Source organism: Crocuta crocuta, unplaced genomic scaffold, assembly GCF_008692635.1.
Source record: "Crocuta crocuta isolate KB4526 unplaced genomic scaffold, BGI_CrCroc_1.0 scaffold273, whole genome shotgun sequence".
NCBI classification, from domain to species: domain Eukaryota; kingdom Metazoa; phylum Chordata; class Mammalia; order Carnivora; family Hyaenidae; genus Crocuta; species Crocuta crocuta.
This window is the reverse complement of record NW_027529425.1, coordinates 5488448-5503136: the sequence shown is the minus strand read 5'-3', so window position 1 is coordinate 5503136 and position 14689 is coordinate 5488448. Positions and strand designations below refer to the sequence as shown.

Here is a 14689-nt window from a genome sequence, read left to right as displayed (position 1 = left end):
TGTGGGACGGGTGGGGGTGAATGGATTCAGCAGGGAGCTCATAATTTAATCAACAGGATGAGAAATAGAGGCAGTGTGTGTGAGAGAGAGAGAGACAGAGACACAGGGAGAAGTAGAGATACATAGAGATGCAGGTGAGAGCATGCTGGTATCGCCTAGCTTTCTGGCAGAGGGATTGAGGAAGGGGTGGGTGGGGAGGGACAGGCTGGGGGTGTGAGGGGTGAATCTGGCTTCAGGCCTGTGTGGACCTGAGAGGTTGGGAGCAGGTGGAGTGGGGTCCCAGCATAGACCTCCCGCCTCTCGCCCACCGCCTTCCAACCCAGAGCAGCCCCAGGTGTGGGGGTCTTGGAGCCTCCGTGCTGACAGAGGCCAGCGGAGGCAGCCACACGCCCGTCTGTCTGACCCGGGTCTGCGGGCCGTACGATGGAGCCGTGCGGCCCCCGTTGAGGGGGACGCTGGGGAAATGATGCAGGACCACAGCCTCAATGTTTGTCGAGGGGTGGCCTGACGGAGAGACCCCAGGTCTGACGTGAGGGCAGAGTGGGCCGAGTTCTCCGTCGCACAGCAGGCGGGGGGTAAGAATACACCTCGCTTGTATGGGACACGAGTGGCTTCCTGCTCGGAGCACGGCGATGGGGCAGAGTGAGCCTTGCCCGCACGGCCTTCTCCGGCACGCATCCGAAGCCTGTGGACATTGTATCTATCAGACACGGTGCAGAATTCCAGATGAAAAGCCCAAGGGGCCTGTCCCGTCTTCCCGGGGAGCCTGGGCCCTCACCTCGGCCTCCGGGTGGCAGTGGGGCCTGACAGGTGTGTTACACCCGTGGCTTCTTCCAACCTGGTGGCCCCACAAGGTCTGATTTGTTCTTAGGATCTCTTTCTCCCATTTCTCCAGGGCCCCGCAACCTGGGCATCCAGAGAGGACGTCTGGCCTGAGAGTGGTGGGCTGGCCTGGGCGGATGGGGGGCAGCGAGCAGCAGGTGGGGGACGGTGGGGAGGGGGTAATGACACTTTCTGTGGCTTTTAGTTTGCTTTCCTGGGACTTGAAAGTAAGACGAAAACTGGAAGTTCAGCCTCATTTGGACCCCCCTCCCCTGGCCAGAGAACCGCTGTATCTACCCCTGGAGATTTCCCTGATCTCTGGCCTTCAGAGACTTTCCCGAAGCTGTTGGAACTCCTGCAGGAGCACTCTGGGTGATACGGCGGCTGGAGCAGGTGCTCGGAGCTGCGCTTCCCCATCAAGCGGCCCTAACGTTCCGGCTGAGCTTGGCAGGACTGCCCTACACAGATCCAGGAGAGGGAGCGCAGCACTGCTGGAAGCCGACACCCACCTGGACAGACATGTGTACAGGCTCAGTGCGGCTCAGAGGTGTCCCCTTCCTGCGTTCCCCACCCCGACCCCCAGTGGGGCCTGCTTACAGAGACACCCCAGTCTGCTCAGGCGACGGTCTGAGAGAGGAAACCCACGTCCCTCTCCATCTCACAGTTCTGAGACCCGGCCCCACACCAGCTGCTGCCCCCAGTCCCTGGAAGAGCAGTGGGCGCGCTGCCAGCCACCAGGGCCCCGCCTCTGAACCAGAAGGTGCAGCGGACAGCCTGTGGCCGGCAGATCAGCCAGGCCGGGCTGAGTCCCAGCTTACCAGCTGTGTGACCTTGACCTCGGTCCAGCGACTTCGCCAATCTGAGCCTCTCTCCTCCTGCATGAAATGAAGAAGGGTTTTGGGATCAGTAAGTAAGAGAACATTTAGAGAGTGCTTGGCACTGAGGGGGAGGGGCTCCAGAAACAGCTGTTACTATGCGCCGACCCTAAACGCATCGGCCATTCGTCTTTAGGGGATCCTAGGACTCCTCGGGAATCTGAGAAAGCCTGGACTTTCTCCCCAGAAAAGCGTAGATCTACACCTACAGCACGGCTCCAGGGGCTCCCGGATGTGTGGCTCATGTCCTTGGAGGTAGACCAAGTATCCGTCACTGGTGTTATCAGCCTGGCACAGTCTCCCTTCTCGAGCCGGGGGCCCCAGGCTCTGGAGGGATACAGCCCCACTGTGCATCCCGCTGCCTCCTTGAGCCCCGGGCTGGCTCCCAAGGAAAACCCGGCTTGCAGACTGGTGTGACAACTGGAGCTGCAGCCAGGCTGTGCGGAGAGCTCTGGCCGCCTCCCTGCCGCCCGGCCCCACGCGGGCCCCACTTTCCTCCCCAGGTCGCCTTGGGGCTGCCAGGTGCTGGGCTGTCAGCGAGCCAGAGCAGATGATGTCAGGGGTTTCCTTTGAAATCCTCACGGGGAGCGAGTCCCGAGGTGCCAAACCCCAGCCTCTTGCTGACTTCACGGTTCCATGCAGGGACCCACCCAGAACACAGCCTCATTCCTGACCTTCTCCCTGGCCGGCCCGTCTCATTAACATATGCACAGCCCTGCAGCTCGGGGAGCCTGGTGAAAGTTACTCGGGGGCAATAAAGAACCCATCACCATTTTTCCCCCCAGGTACCCTTCCCCATGTGGCTTTTCTTCACCCCTCCTTGTCTTTCCCCCACCCCCCTGTAAATTATAAGCAAGCCATGGGTTTGGTTCTTTCTGCACAAGCCTGAGAATCTGGGGTTAAATAAGTATAAATAAATCAGCAGACCTTTTACTCGGGGACCCTTTTCCAGTCACGTCTGTCCCTTTGGCTCTAAGTACTTTACAAGGAAGTGCAGGGTCTGGGTGGAGACACAATCACCTGGGCTTGGGGACAATTTGCGGTTGAACGTGATGCTCTGACAAGATAGAAGCAGACAAATTTCGGCTCCCATAGCTCCTCATGAGGTGGGCAGCTTATCTGGCCCTAAATAACCACAGCGTGGCCTCCAGACACAAGGTTTCTCCGAATCCGGCACACCCGGCTTGATTGGGGGGCTGCTGCGGAAAAGGCGGCATCACCAACTGACTCTGGAGGAATGCTGTTTTCAGAGGCGTCGCCCTCCCTGGCAAACTCTGGTCTCAGAGGTGTAGGGTCAAATCATCATGGAGGGAAAACTTGACTCTGGGGCAAAAATGTAGCAGATCAGCTGCCGCCCATGGTATCTAAGACTGAGGATTGTTCCTCCATCTGTTAAGAACAGCTTTAGACCTCAAGTAACCAAGGACTGAAATGACTGCCATGTAACATAAGATAGATTTATTTCTGTCGCATGTAAACAAAACCCAAGCAGCAGTCCCGGGCTCGAGTGCCATCAGCGATGCTGACTCCTTTTCTCTCTCTGTTCCACCGTCCTCTGTGTAGGTTTTCCATTCTCAAGGTTGCCTTGAGGTGACTGCTGGAGCTCCAGCCATCACAGCCGTATTCCAGGCAGGAAACAGGAGAAAGGACTGTTGATCTGCATCGTCTTACCCCCAAACCTTGTTGCCTCACATTTCCTTGATGACCTCAGCTGCAAGGGAGGCTAGAGGATAAGGTCTGTTAGCCGTACATAGTTTCCCAGAATCAAAACGGGATTCTGTGAGTAAGGAAGGGAATGCGGGTATTGGCTCTTCACCCAGCAGCTGCTCCCGCATTTCCCTTGAACACCCCGAGCAGGCAGTGACCCTGGCCTGCCAGTACCCAGTTGCTGAATACATAGCATGGTGCCAGGCTGGACGTGGCCCGGTGCCTGGCTTGGCCACACCCGGGCGTGTCCACATTGGGAAAGTCTGCATGAAGCGGGTCAGGGAGAAGACTGGTTCTAGAACCCACAGGGCCTTTGCTCTCTGCCGTGGAGGGAGCCACGGCTTTCCTGCACGCACACCCAGCCCAGCTCCTGGGCGGTGGGAGCAAACCCGATAGAGCCCCTTACCCCCCACGCAGGGTGATGTGAGGCTGCAGAGGATCAGAGAGTGAGTGAGGGGCCCTGGCCTCGGGATGGGAGGTCCAGGGGGCAGGGTGACTTTGGGGTGGGGTCTGGAGGGCAGGGTGACCTTCTAGGAAGGGTCCTTCTTGGAGTCACTCTACAATTTGTCACCCAAATTGGGACGCATCGTCGTCAAAGGGGGTAAGAATAATCACACCCAAAGCCCAGACGCAAATCAGGTCCATTCTGGGGGGACCGCGACGCAGGGTGCCCTCCCTCCCCACTGCGAGGGACCTGGGGCCTGACCTAAGCTTTCCCGGAAGCGGTGTGCAGGCCACGGAGGTGCCGGGAGCTGAGCCCCTCCGCAAACGACTCAACAGCAAGAGCTTTGAGAAAGGTTGAAAATGAGGAAATGGAGAGGTTTTAATGCAGAGAAATGACAGCACGGCACATGCTCCCCCATCTGCCCCAACTGTCTGTCCGGCCTGGGAATGGGCATGTCGTGTGTCCCCAGGGCTGGCGGGGGCCCCGAGGTCAGGGTGCCACACGTGGCCTGCACGCCTGTCCCAGGCGTTACATTCATCCGCTGTTCCGGCTTCTGAGGGATCGCTGGCCTCGCGCCTGGCATCTCGGCCTCTGTGCTGATGGCCTGATGACGCGGTGCCAGGTCGGCCCATCCCCAGCTGTGGGGGGCCCGTCCCCGCAGCTGAGCCTGCGCCGGGGCTCCCCCAAGGGCTCCGTGCCCCACTTGCACCCGCAGCGCTGCCCGCTCAGACTTGAGGACCCCGCCTCACAGCTGGTCCTCATCCACCCAGATGGTCTTGCGTTGCTCCTCGCTGATCTTGTCCTTGAGGACGCGCAGCAGCTCCTCCACGCTGCCCCACATGTCCGCCTCCACTGTGGCGTACAGGCAGGGCAAGGCCTCCAGCTCCTTCTCCTTGAGCCGGCACAGCCGCAGGAACTCCTCCTCTGTCTCAGGCCGAGGCAGCATCTTCCTGTGGGCAGGGGGTGGGGAGGCGGGACATGGGGCGCTGTGGGAGCTGCCCTGCCCGCCCTGTGGCCTGCCACCTGCCACGCTGGGTCCCCTTCCAACACAACGCCGCGCCCCTTTATTCCATTCACTGTGGAAATCCCAAGAGGTGGGGCTTAAAAAATATTTTGAATTTTTCTTTCTTTCTTTNNNNTCTGCGGGGGACAGTGGCTGTCAGGGCGCATGAGCAATGGTGAGGTGGGGGCTTCTGTCTCGTTTGCTTGTTCATGGGGCCACTAGTGCCAGGCACTGAACAGGTGCTCAGAAAAGATCTGGAACAACAGGGGAGTGGCCTACCCTCTCTGTGCCTCAGTGGTAGCCTCGGGGAGCAGTGGTGGGGTCAGGGATGATGCCACGTGACAGCCAGGCCCCAAATCCCACAGCCAAGCCTTCAACAAAGGCTTGACCTTGAACGTGGATTCAGAATTGGACTTTCCCCATCCTCACCACCCGCCAGACAGGACCTGGGTCCCAGCTCTTGCCCTAGGTCCCAGCCTGTCTTCACAGAGCAGCTGGAGAGAGTCTTTTACACCCCGTGTTAGGTCAGGTCACTTGGCGCAGCTGGGAACCCCTGGCCTGCAAGGCTTCCTCCCTGTGCTGCCCACCACACTGCTGGCTATCGCTGTCCCCGCCTGAGGTCTAGGGGGCCTCTCCCTCTGCACCTGCCCAGCCCACCCTCACTGCACTGGGGCTGGTCCAACGTGGGCTTCCCTTCCCCAGGCACCAGGGTCCTGCGGCCACCACCTGCTCTGCACGTGTCCTGCCCCCACCCCGCCCCGGCACATGTTGTGTGTGCCTCTTATGGCCTCCACCGCTGCAGGCAGGGGCCGAGTCTGCCCTGCGCTGCGGCCGGCACTCAATGAGGACCTGGTAAAGGGGTGAGTGGGGGCACCAAGCAGCCAGCTGTACCTGGTGGGAACTCCAGAGGCGCGGTGGGGGGAGTAGGGGGTGTCTCAGGGCCCTACCTGAACCTTTTGATGTTCTTCTCTGACACCCGAATGAAGAGCACAATGGGGTAGATCCTGGACTTGATCAAGTCTCTGGTGCAGCCGATCCCAGCCTCCAGCAGACAGTGCTTGTCCTGCAAGCACAGGCGGCACTGTCAGCAGTTCCCCGGCCCCTCTGGGCAGCTGGGCGGCTGAGGCAGGGCCTGTGGGGCAGGAGCAGGGGCCAGAGCCCTGGGTGCCTCCAGCTGCACCAGGGAGTGACCCGAGGCAAGTCAGTTGGGCGAATGACTTTAAATGCAAAACTCAAAGTCAGCTTCAAGAGCGCCTGCCACTCCCCTTGGCGCACAGAGGCATTCCTGGTACTAGGCAAGGGCGGAAAACTCCAGAAAGCTGAGCTGGGGCTGGATGATCTTGGGAATGTCGGCAAGGTTTTTTGGGAAGGATTCCCTGGCACCCCTGAGCTCATCGCTTCTGAAGGACAATCTCTGTTTTGCTGAAAGGGTCACATCAAAACCAAGCAAACCCCCCAATGCCCAAATCCTCTGCCTTGAAATCGAACATGGTTGTAAAAGACAGTGCACGTGCCCCTAAGCATGCAGCTCAGTGAATCTTCACAACCTGACTGTGCACCTGCCCCATGCTCTTTCTGGTCACTGCCCTCATTCCCCCTGCCTAGCATGGCCACCACCCAGACCCCCCAATGGCACAAATCCACTGGGAGGCTTCACTTTTCTGGCGATAACCCTGCCCGCCCACGTTCAATCTACTTCATCAGAATTCCCTCAACTGCTGTGGCCCAGACTTAAAAACCAAATGAGTGGCCCCAGGCTGCAAGCTCTGCCCATGCATTCAGTTGCGTGAGTGACAACATGGGGATGTGCCGGGTGGCAGACGCGGGGCTCCGGTGGGTACCTGCTCCCAGCCCCCCATCCAGGGGCACTGCAGAGATGACCTCCCGAAGCCAGGGTGGCACTCAACTGATAGCTTTGCTCTCTCAGGGTCCCAGAATGAGAAAGAACGCAATGCAGGGGGCTGATAACAGTCACACCACCCAGCTCTGGAAGGCTCTAAACTGTGTGCAGAAACCTCTCCCCTGTGGCTGCCAATAACACTTCTCCTGCTCTATCCCCCATAGAGGGGAACATGCCTCCTGTCGCCTGCTTGCTCTCCTGTCTCTCGCCCTAACACGCACTCCCTCTATCTCCGGCCCCTGTTATCACAGCTGGGCATGCACACAGCCCTAGACGATGCGAGCCGGAATGCCAGCACCAGGGAGCCATTGGAAATAGTAGCTTCAAAATATAAACGTGCACGTCAGAGCCCAGAGAACGAGGGTGTGTGGAGAGGCAGCACTGGGCAGGTGAGAAAAGAAGGGAAGGAGGTTTGCCCGCAGGGAGGGGAGAGCGACTCCGCACCCTGCCCCTGTGTGTGGCCGAGGCAGCCTCACAAAGACAAGGGACCCCACCTCACCTTGGCGGCCACAGCTTCAATGTTGGCGGGAACGATGCATTCGAAAGTGTTGGGGTTCTTCTCTCGGGAGTAGATGATGGTGTCCGTCTTCTGCTTCCTGAGGAACTCGTCCCTGGTGACCACATCTGTGGACAGAGGGCCAGTCCTGAGGGCAGCACAAACCCCCCTGTTCTGGACTCAGCAGGACTCCATGTTGATCCCCTGCTGGCCATTTATTTATTTATTTATTTATTTTATTTTTAAATGTTTTTATTTATTTTTGAGAGACAGAGTAAGTGGGGAAGGGGGCAGAGAGAGGGAGACACAGAATCAGAAGCAGGCTCCAGGCTCTGAGCTGTCAGCACAGAGCCTGACGTGGGGCTTGAACTCATGAGCTGTGAGATCATGACCTGAGCTGAAGCCAGACGCTCAACTGACTGAGCCACCCAGGCACCCCTCCTACTGGCCATTTAAATGAACCGTAGCTCCTCTGCTAGACTGGGAGGCTTCTCAAGGGCAGGGTCGAGGTCATAGTTCCTTACACTTGCCACAGCAGCCCCAGAAGAGCTGCTTAGTAAATTCTCAGCATTAAGTTTCATTGGACAAAGTAGCTCAGGCACTGAGGTGCCATACTGGTGAACTGCCTACCATGAAGGATTTCCTGCTTTACTCATCTACCCATCCATCCATTCATCTACCTATCCACCCATCCACCCATCTAGTCATCTAGCCATCCATCCATCCACCCATCTAGTCATCTAGCCATCCATCCATCCACCCAACTGTCCATCTATCTATCTAACCATCCAACCAACCATCCATCCATTCATGTACCACCCACTCACCCACCCTCCCATCGACTTATCTGTCTATCCACCATCTATCCATCCACCCAACCATCCATTCATCTACCTATCCACACCTCCACCTCCATGTATCCAGCCAGCCAGCCAGCCAGTCCCCCACCCCCCATCCCTCCATCCATCCACCTATCCATTAAATTGATTTTTATTAAAATTTAGTATTTATTGAAAATCTACTAAGGATCAGGCTTTAGAATAAAAATAAGATAAAACATAGCTGTTGTTGTACTTGAGAACGTGTGACCTAACTAGGAAGAATATGGGATACAGAAAATTATGCAAAAATTTAGTAGGTGCAGCAATGGGCTACTTATTGTGGCAGCAGAGAGAAGGAATGGAGGAAACAGGAGAGCAGACAGACTTCCTGGAGGAGGAGGTATGCACTGGAGACCCCATTCACTAGCCAGGTGACCCCAAATATTATCTTTAACCTCTTGACCTCAGGTTCTCCATTTATAAAAATAAAAGAGTGGTCAGCTCAGGCCTGGAACTCCCTGCATAAGCCCAGGCTGGTCGGAGGAGCCCACACTAGACGGGGTTTGGCATGTACACTCCAGGATGCACAGGAAGGCAGTTGGAAGGGATCCGGGGAAGAGCCAGCGGGGAAGTGCTGCAGGTCTGTGGGTGCTTTCGGGGGACAGAGGCGGCCTAGAGCCCCCGCCCTACAGCGCCCACAGCCCCCTGGCTGGGACAGCACCAAGGGGAAGACAGGGCACTTTATGTTACACACCTTTCATAGAACTAACACAACCCCAGGGACACCGTGTGGCTGCGATGGGGTGGCTCTGGACGCCCAGAGTGTAACTACGATGACGCCGAGGACGAGTGCAGCTCGCAGCCAGGACGGGGCTCAGTGCAGCGTGTAGGCGTGCAATCAGGGCCCCCTAGCTGGCATCCAGGACAAGGAGGCCCTGGCGATGGGTGGCTTGCCTCTTAACCTAAGGGCTCAGAGTGGGGACCCCAAGTCACGTCTCCTGACCTGTCTGTCACCTTTGCCCTGAGCACTCAGCATGAATGGTGAGGGGATGGCCTGCTCCCCCGGCTCTGCAGCCACGGTGAACTCTGAGAGGGTCCAAGACCCTCCCTTCCCGAGTGCCCCAGGCCAGGCAGGACTTCTGGCTCTCCTGCTGCCCTATAGGACGGAGGAGGAGGAGGAGAGGGAGGAGGAGGAGGAGAGGGAGGAGGAGAGGGAGGAGGAGGAGAGGGAGGAGGAGGAGAGGGAGGAGGAGGAGGAGAGGGAGGAGGAGAGGGAGGAGGAGGAGAAGGAGGAGGAGAAGAGGGAGGAGGGCACTCACCCGGCTTGCACATGGTGAACTCCATGGCACCTCCCGAGTTGAGCAGCTTCTGGACCAGCGGCTTGGCCAGCATGGTGGGGGTGAAGAGGACGGGCCGGCGGCGCTCACAGTAGAAGGCGCGCACCAGGCTGTAGGGGATCAGGCTGAGGCTCTTGCTGAGCTCACTTTCCGGGTCCAACTCTGGGAGGGGACAGGCAAGGGCTGGCTGTGACACCCGGGCTGCCCGCCTTCCCAGGTGCCTCCCTGGCCTCATGGAGGCTGCAGGGCCAGCAGGGATGTTTACGGAGGAACCCACGGGAGCTGAGGCCACGGCCCTGCTGCCTTGTGCTTGCACTCAGGGAGTGGCGGTGGCAGGGGGCAGGTAGGCACGTGGCGAGCTGCACTCCTCACTCTGGGCTGCAGTGCTGAGCTCTCAAGGAGGGGGCTGCTGGACAGGCAGGGAGGGCTTCTCTGAGGACCGTCAGGGACTGGAGCGGNGGGGCTGCAGGAGCCCAGGTGGGGGCAGAGCCGACTGAGGGGCTTGGGCTCATGTCAGGAGCTCTGGGGAAGCCAGCAAGGCTGGAGGCGCGGAGGGACACGGCCTCCTTTCCACCTTTCTGAGCCCCTCTGGCTGGTGTGGGGGGGGAGCAGAGCAGAGCCCGCCCCAGGCAGCTTGAGGAACTGCGCCCCCTCCTGCCCCAGAAACCAGTCTTATCTTTTGCTTCATGCCCTGACCTGGCTGTCCAATGGGCCGGTCTGGACGGGAGCCCAGGCCCCCTGACCATGGGTGCCCGGGCCAGCCTGGCCCCCCGAGGATGGCAGGAGGGCCGGCCGGCCATCAGCAGGCCCTTCCACAGGGGCTGTGTGGCCGGCAACCCCTGGCCACCTTGATAAATGGCAAGAAACAGGCAGTGGGGAAGGAAATCAATAAGTGCACGCTTCACAGCAAGGAGCTCCAATTAACATGGGCATCTGGGCTCCATCCAACGACGGCGAGAGCTCGCTAGGGGTGGACCTGGTGAGATGCCACCGGGAGGCTGTGTGCCTCCCCCTCAGTCAAGGCCAAGGCCAAGGTCAAGGCCAGGCAGCTCCTCCGCGGGTGGAAGCCCTCTTTTGAGGGAGCAGGTCCCAGTCCCTGTAGTGGGGACCCCAGCAGCTGCCAGACCAGCGGGAGGTGGGAGGGGCCAAGGGTCAGGTGCCAGCACCTACCTTCCTGCTTGTCGGTTAAAAGCTTGGCGGCGTCCAGCGAGGAGCGGGCCAGGCTCCCCAGGGGACTTCCGGAGACAATGCGGACTCGCTCATTGCTATTCATTCTCTTGTACTTGTTCTCAGACCTGCTGACGAACTGAGGACAGATGGACAGCCTGTGCTTCAAGCCCGACCCAGCTGCTTCACTCCGGGCACCGGCAGACCTCTGCTGGGACCCCAGCTCTGCCCTGGGTGGCCAGGGTCAGTCACTCTCCCACCGTAACAACAGGCGATGTCGAGCAGGCGGAGAGGGGACACTGTTGCAGGTAAGTAGGCAGACAGACGCCCACTCTCTCTCCCTAACCAGGCGTGAAGCCTGCCGAGGGCTGGGGTGTGGGGGGGGCCTGGTCCCCGAGCCCTCGGGCTCCTTGTACAATTCAGAGTTGAGCCTTGAAGGGTGGAAAGGGAGGCCCCAGGGGTGGACACAGAATCCAAGTTCCCGCCATATTCCCTGGGCTGCTCTGAGTCTGTCCACACCCTCCTTCTGGAGGCAGGGGAACCCAGGAATGCTAATCAACGTACCTTGTGTAATGATTCATGCAAAAAAAAATTCATCATAGAATTAAAAGCACAAGGGATAAGTTTTTTCTGGCCCCAAAGAGCTACAACGTATCTGTGGTTGGATAAGATTTAAAGAATCTGTACGGTTTCACTTTTCTCCTCAGCTACTGGGATGCTCAGAGATAAATTCAGTGCTCAGTCTGAGGAGCTACACTGACCTGGACATGTGCAATGTTTGTTTTCTTCTCCTAACATACCATTTCTGATTTTTCTCTAATAGCTAACTTGTTTAAATTCTTTCAGCCATGAGTTCCTCAAATCTTTTACCAAAGTGGGGCTGCTTCTGACAGAAGTATAGCCTGTCTCCCGATCTATCACGGTGAGGATAAAACAGGGTGGGGGATGTGAGGTACTGCAAGAGGCTGCAAGTGGGATACAGACACCAAGCACCATTTTGAAAAAGTCTTCTCAGCAGGAGGAGAAAAACATGACCACAGCAAAATGTGACTACCACGTGGGTCGGCACTCTGTAGAACTTTACCTGGAGGAGTTGGCCGAAGAGGAAACTTGCCCGAGAGAGGCGGGGACTGACCCGGGGGTCACTGGTGGAAACTGGCTCCTCAGGCTGCAAGGTGTTCTGAAATCAGTGAGCAGTTGGTCAGATGCGCTGGGCTCAGCAGGACGCATGAGCCCAGGAAGGCTGCTGAGAACCACAGACACGTCCTCAAGCCGCCTCAGTGCTAAGGGGTGGGGCAGTGCCAGTCATGGACTCGGAGCCTTCCAGATAGGGAGAGAGCTTGGAGGGTAAGAGGAGCCCCGAGACTTGTGGCAGAGACCAGAGACACAGCTGGGGGTGGGGCTCCTTCTGGAGGGGACCGTCCCATTCCTGAGGAACCAAGGCCCCTGAAGATGTTAGTGGCTCCCACGTGTCAGGCCTCTGGAAACGAGCCTGGGGGTGGTGTGACACGGGCAAGGCTGCCGCTGACCTACCCGGAGGGCCCTCAGGGTGTGGTGGGTGCTGTCCGCCTCCTCCCGGCTGCCCCGGTGCATCAGGCGCTGCAGCTTGACGAGGAGGAGCTGCTGGGCTCTGGGGGGACGGGAGGGAGGCGGCGAACATCAGGGCAGGGCCTGGGGGAGGCCGGTGCCAGCCTGCCCCTCTGCCTCCTGGGGAGGGGGGCTCCCCCCAGGAGGACAGGAAACCCAGCAGCTGGGCATGGATACTGTAGCCAGTGCTGGAGCGGCAAAGTTGCTCCTCTGGGCCTCAGTTTCCTCACCTGTAGATCAGGGCTGCTGATTCTGACCTCCCAGGACCAGCCTGAGCAGCAGCATTAGTCTACAGGTGCCTCCCAGGTGTCTGCCTCGTCTAGTCAGATGAAGGATGACGTGCCACTGCTCCATAATTACGGAAGGGCGTCAGGGAGGTGGCTCAGGTAAAAGCAATGACCAGCAAGGGGGCGTAAAACCAAGAGCCCAGTATTCTACAGCGATGGCCGTGAGAGGCTGCCTGGGCATTAGTGAAACAACAGGATCTAAGGGAGTAACATCCCTGGGGAGGCAGGGGAGGCTTCCAGGAGGAGGAGGAAACAGGCAGGCCTCAGCGGTCAGTGGGCATGGATCCCCTGTGAGCCCCTCTGCTGCCCGGCACCCCTGCCCTGGAGCAGGCCATGGCCTCACCGGCTGTAGCTGGGTATGGTGCCCACGTCCAGGTCATAGTCGGTGAAAGGGTCGACCCGCGCGCACAGCCACTCGTGCCTGTCCTGGTACATGGTGTCGCGGACGTGCACCACGTCATCGCACTTGAGGGACATGGAGCAGGCATCCAGCTGGCTGGAGATGTTCAGGTTCAGCCGGATGTAGAACGAGTCCCCAGATGTGATCAGGCCCTCCTCCATGTCCTTCAGAAGCTTCCGGTACCCTGCAGGAGCAGAGAAGGGAGAGGGAACACCAGCTGTGGGTCAGGGGGGAGGGGGGCTCCGCTGCCAGGCCCCTCCTGGTGCAAATCCATCGATCACTGCCCACAGGGGACATGTGCTTGTGGTGCATTCCCCTCGGGGCTCACAGGACTCCCTGCGATGACTGGGGGGCTGTGTCCTTCATGGGTTTCTCTCTTTGTCTTGGCTGCCAGGGAGCTCAGAGCTAAGCTCTGTGCCAGGGTGCAAGAATCCAGGGTCTTCACTACAGCAAATGAATTTGAGATCTTCGCTCCATTGAAGGAACCCAGGGTCCCCCATAGAGTGAACCGTTTGGGGGCTCTGCTGCTACAGCCGAATCCGGGGTTTCCTATAGGGCGATTGAATCTGGGGTCTCCACTACAGCGAGCCAATCCCGGATCTCCATTACAGAGAAGGGATACGGGGTCTCTGTTACAACGATCTCTGTTACAACGAATGAATCCAGGGTCTCTGCTACAGCCAACAAATTCGGGTCTCTGCTACAATGAATGAATCTGGGGTCTCCGCGACAGAGAAGAATCCAGGGTTTCCGCTGCCACTGCCATGCCCTCCCAGCACCGTGGTGAGTGTGTTGTCTGACTGTGGCAGGACTGGGCGCAGTCCTCATCCTTCATATGTGCTGCACTCGACGACACGCTCTCGCCAGCGCACACACCTGGGCCACCGCCGCCCAGGACCTCCCTCTCACGGCCGCTCGGGGAAGACCAGTCTGGGCGCTGCCGTCCCGCCGACCGTGACCCCGTGACCGGGGCGGCGCCGTGCCTCGCCCAGTAGAGGGAGGCACACGGCCACGCTCCTCTGGGTCAGCCTCCGCAGCTCGCGGAAATCGACACTCCACACGGCATCCCTGGCAGGGGTCTCCCGGGTGCACACGTGTCCCTTCTCTGGTGAGTCCGCGCTGCTGACAGGTTTCGGCTTTGCCGGCTCCCTCTGCCGTCACACTCTGCTAGGGCCTCAGGTGGGCGGAGCATTCCCTTCCCCAGGCTCTCCTCACAGCAGGGGGTGGTTACTGGGTCCTTGATGTTTGGCTTTCCCAGCCGCTCCCAGAGGTGCTCCCACGCGGTGGGGCCACGGCACGTGTTGTTTTAACCTTATTCAATGTCACGTTCCTTCAGTGTAAGTTTCTACAAAGCCTGCTGGAAGGACACAGGGCCTACACCTCCGATACAACAAATGCTGCAGACGGACCCTCTGTAACGTTCCTGAATGTAACCCCAAATCCGCCCCATGTGCACCGAGCTGCATAGCACAGCAGAGGCGGAAATCACCCCAACAGCCAGGCCCAGGATGTCCATGCCACACACACCAGGGAGGCTTGAACCCGCAGGGCCATCTGATCAATGTTCAGGGAGAGATGGGGTCAGGTCCTTCCCACTCCCCTGGTGGGGGTTAAGGCCTGTCGCTATCTGAACTCTCTGCCCCTTCAAAGAAAGGCCCTACAAATGGAACCCTGAGAGGCGGGACCTTTCATGCACTGCATTCAGACCACGGGACTACAACTCTGGGGGGCACTGCTGGCCTGTGTGCAGACCAGAGACTTTGGCTGGGCTAGGAAACCAGGCTGGGAAGAGAGGAGGAGCCTGGGCCTGGTGGGAGGAGGAGGGGGAAGGGGAGGAGGAGG

At 58.9% G+C, this 14689-nt stretch overlaps 1 protein-coding gene across 2 annotated transcripts in view; it reads right to left on the bottom strand.

The window, feature by feature from the left end:
- Nucleotides 1-3140: 3140 nt before the first annotated feature.
- Nucleotides 3141-14689, bottom strand: part of CARD11 (caspase recruitment domain family member 11) — a 111648-nt gene continuing 100099 nt past the window's right edge. For both annotated transcript variants that reach the window (XM_077758770.1, XM_077758771.1), the window contains exons 18-25: nt 12791-13031; nt 12107-12203; nt 11658-11753; nt 10577-10712; nt 9389-9568; nt 7252-7376; nt 5800-5915; nt 3141-4799 (exon numbers count right to left, since the gene is read on the bottom strand). In XM_077758770.1, coding sequence (XP_077614896.1) covers nt 4595-4799; nt 5800-5915; nt 7252-7376; nt 9389-9568; nt 10577-10712; nt 11658-11753; nt 12107-12203; nt 12791-13031 — 1196 coding nt within the window. In that variant the 3' untranslated portion in view covers nt 3141-4594. The remainder of the gene's footprint in view (nt 4800-5799; nt 5916-7251; nt 7377-9388; nt 9569-10576; nt 10713-11657; nt 11754-12106; nt 12204-12790; nt 13032-14689) is intronic.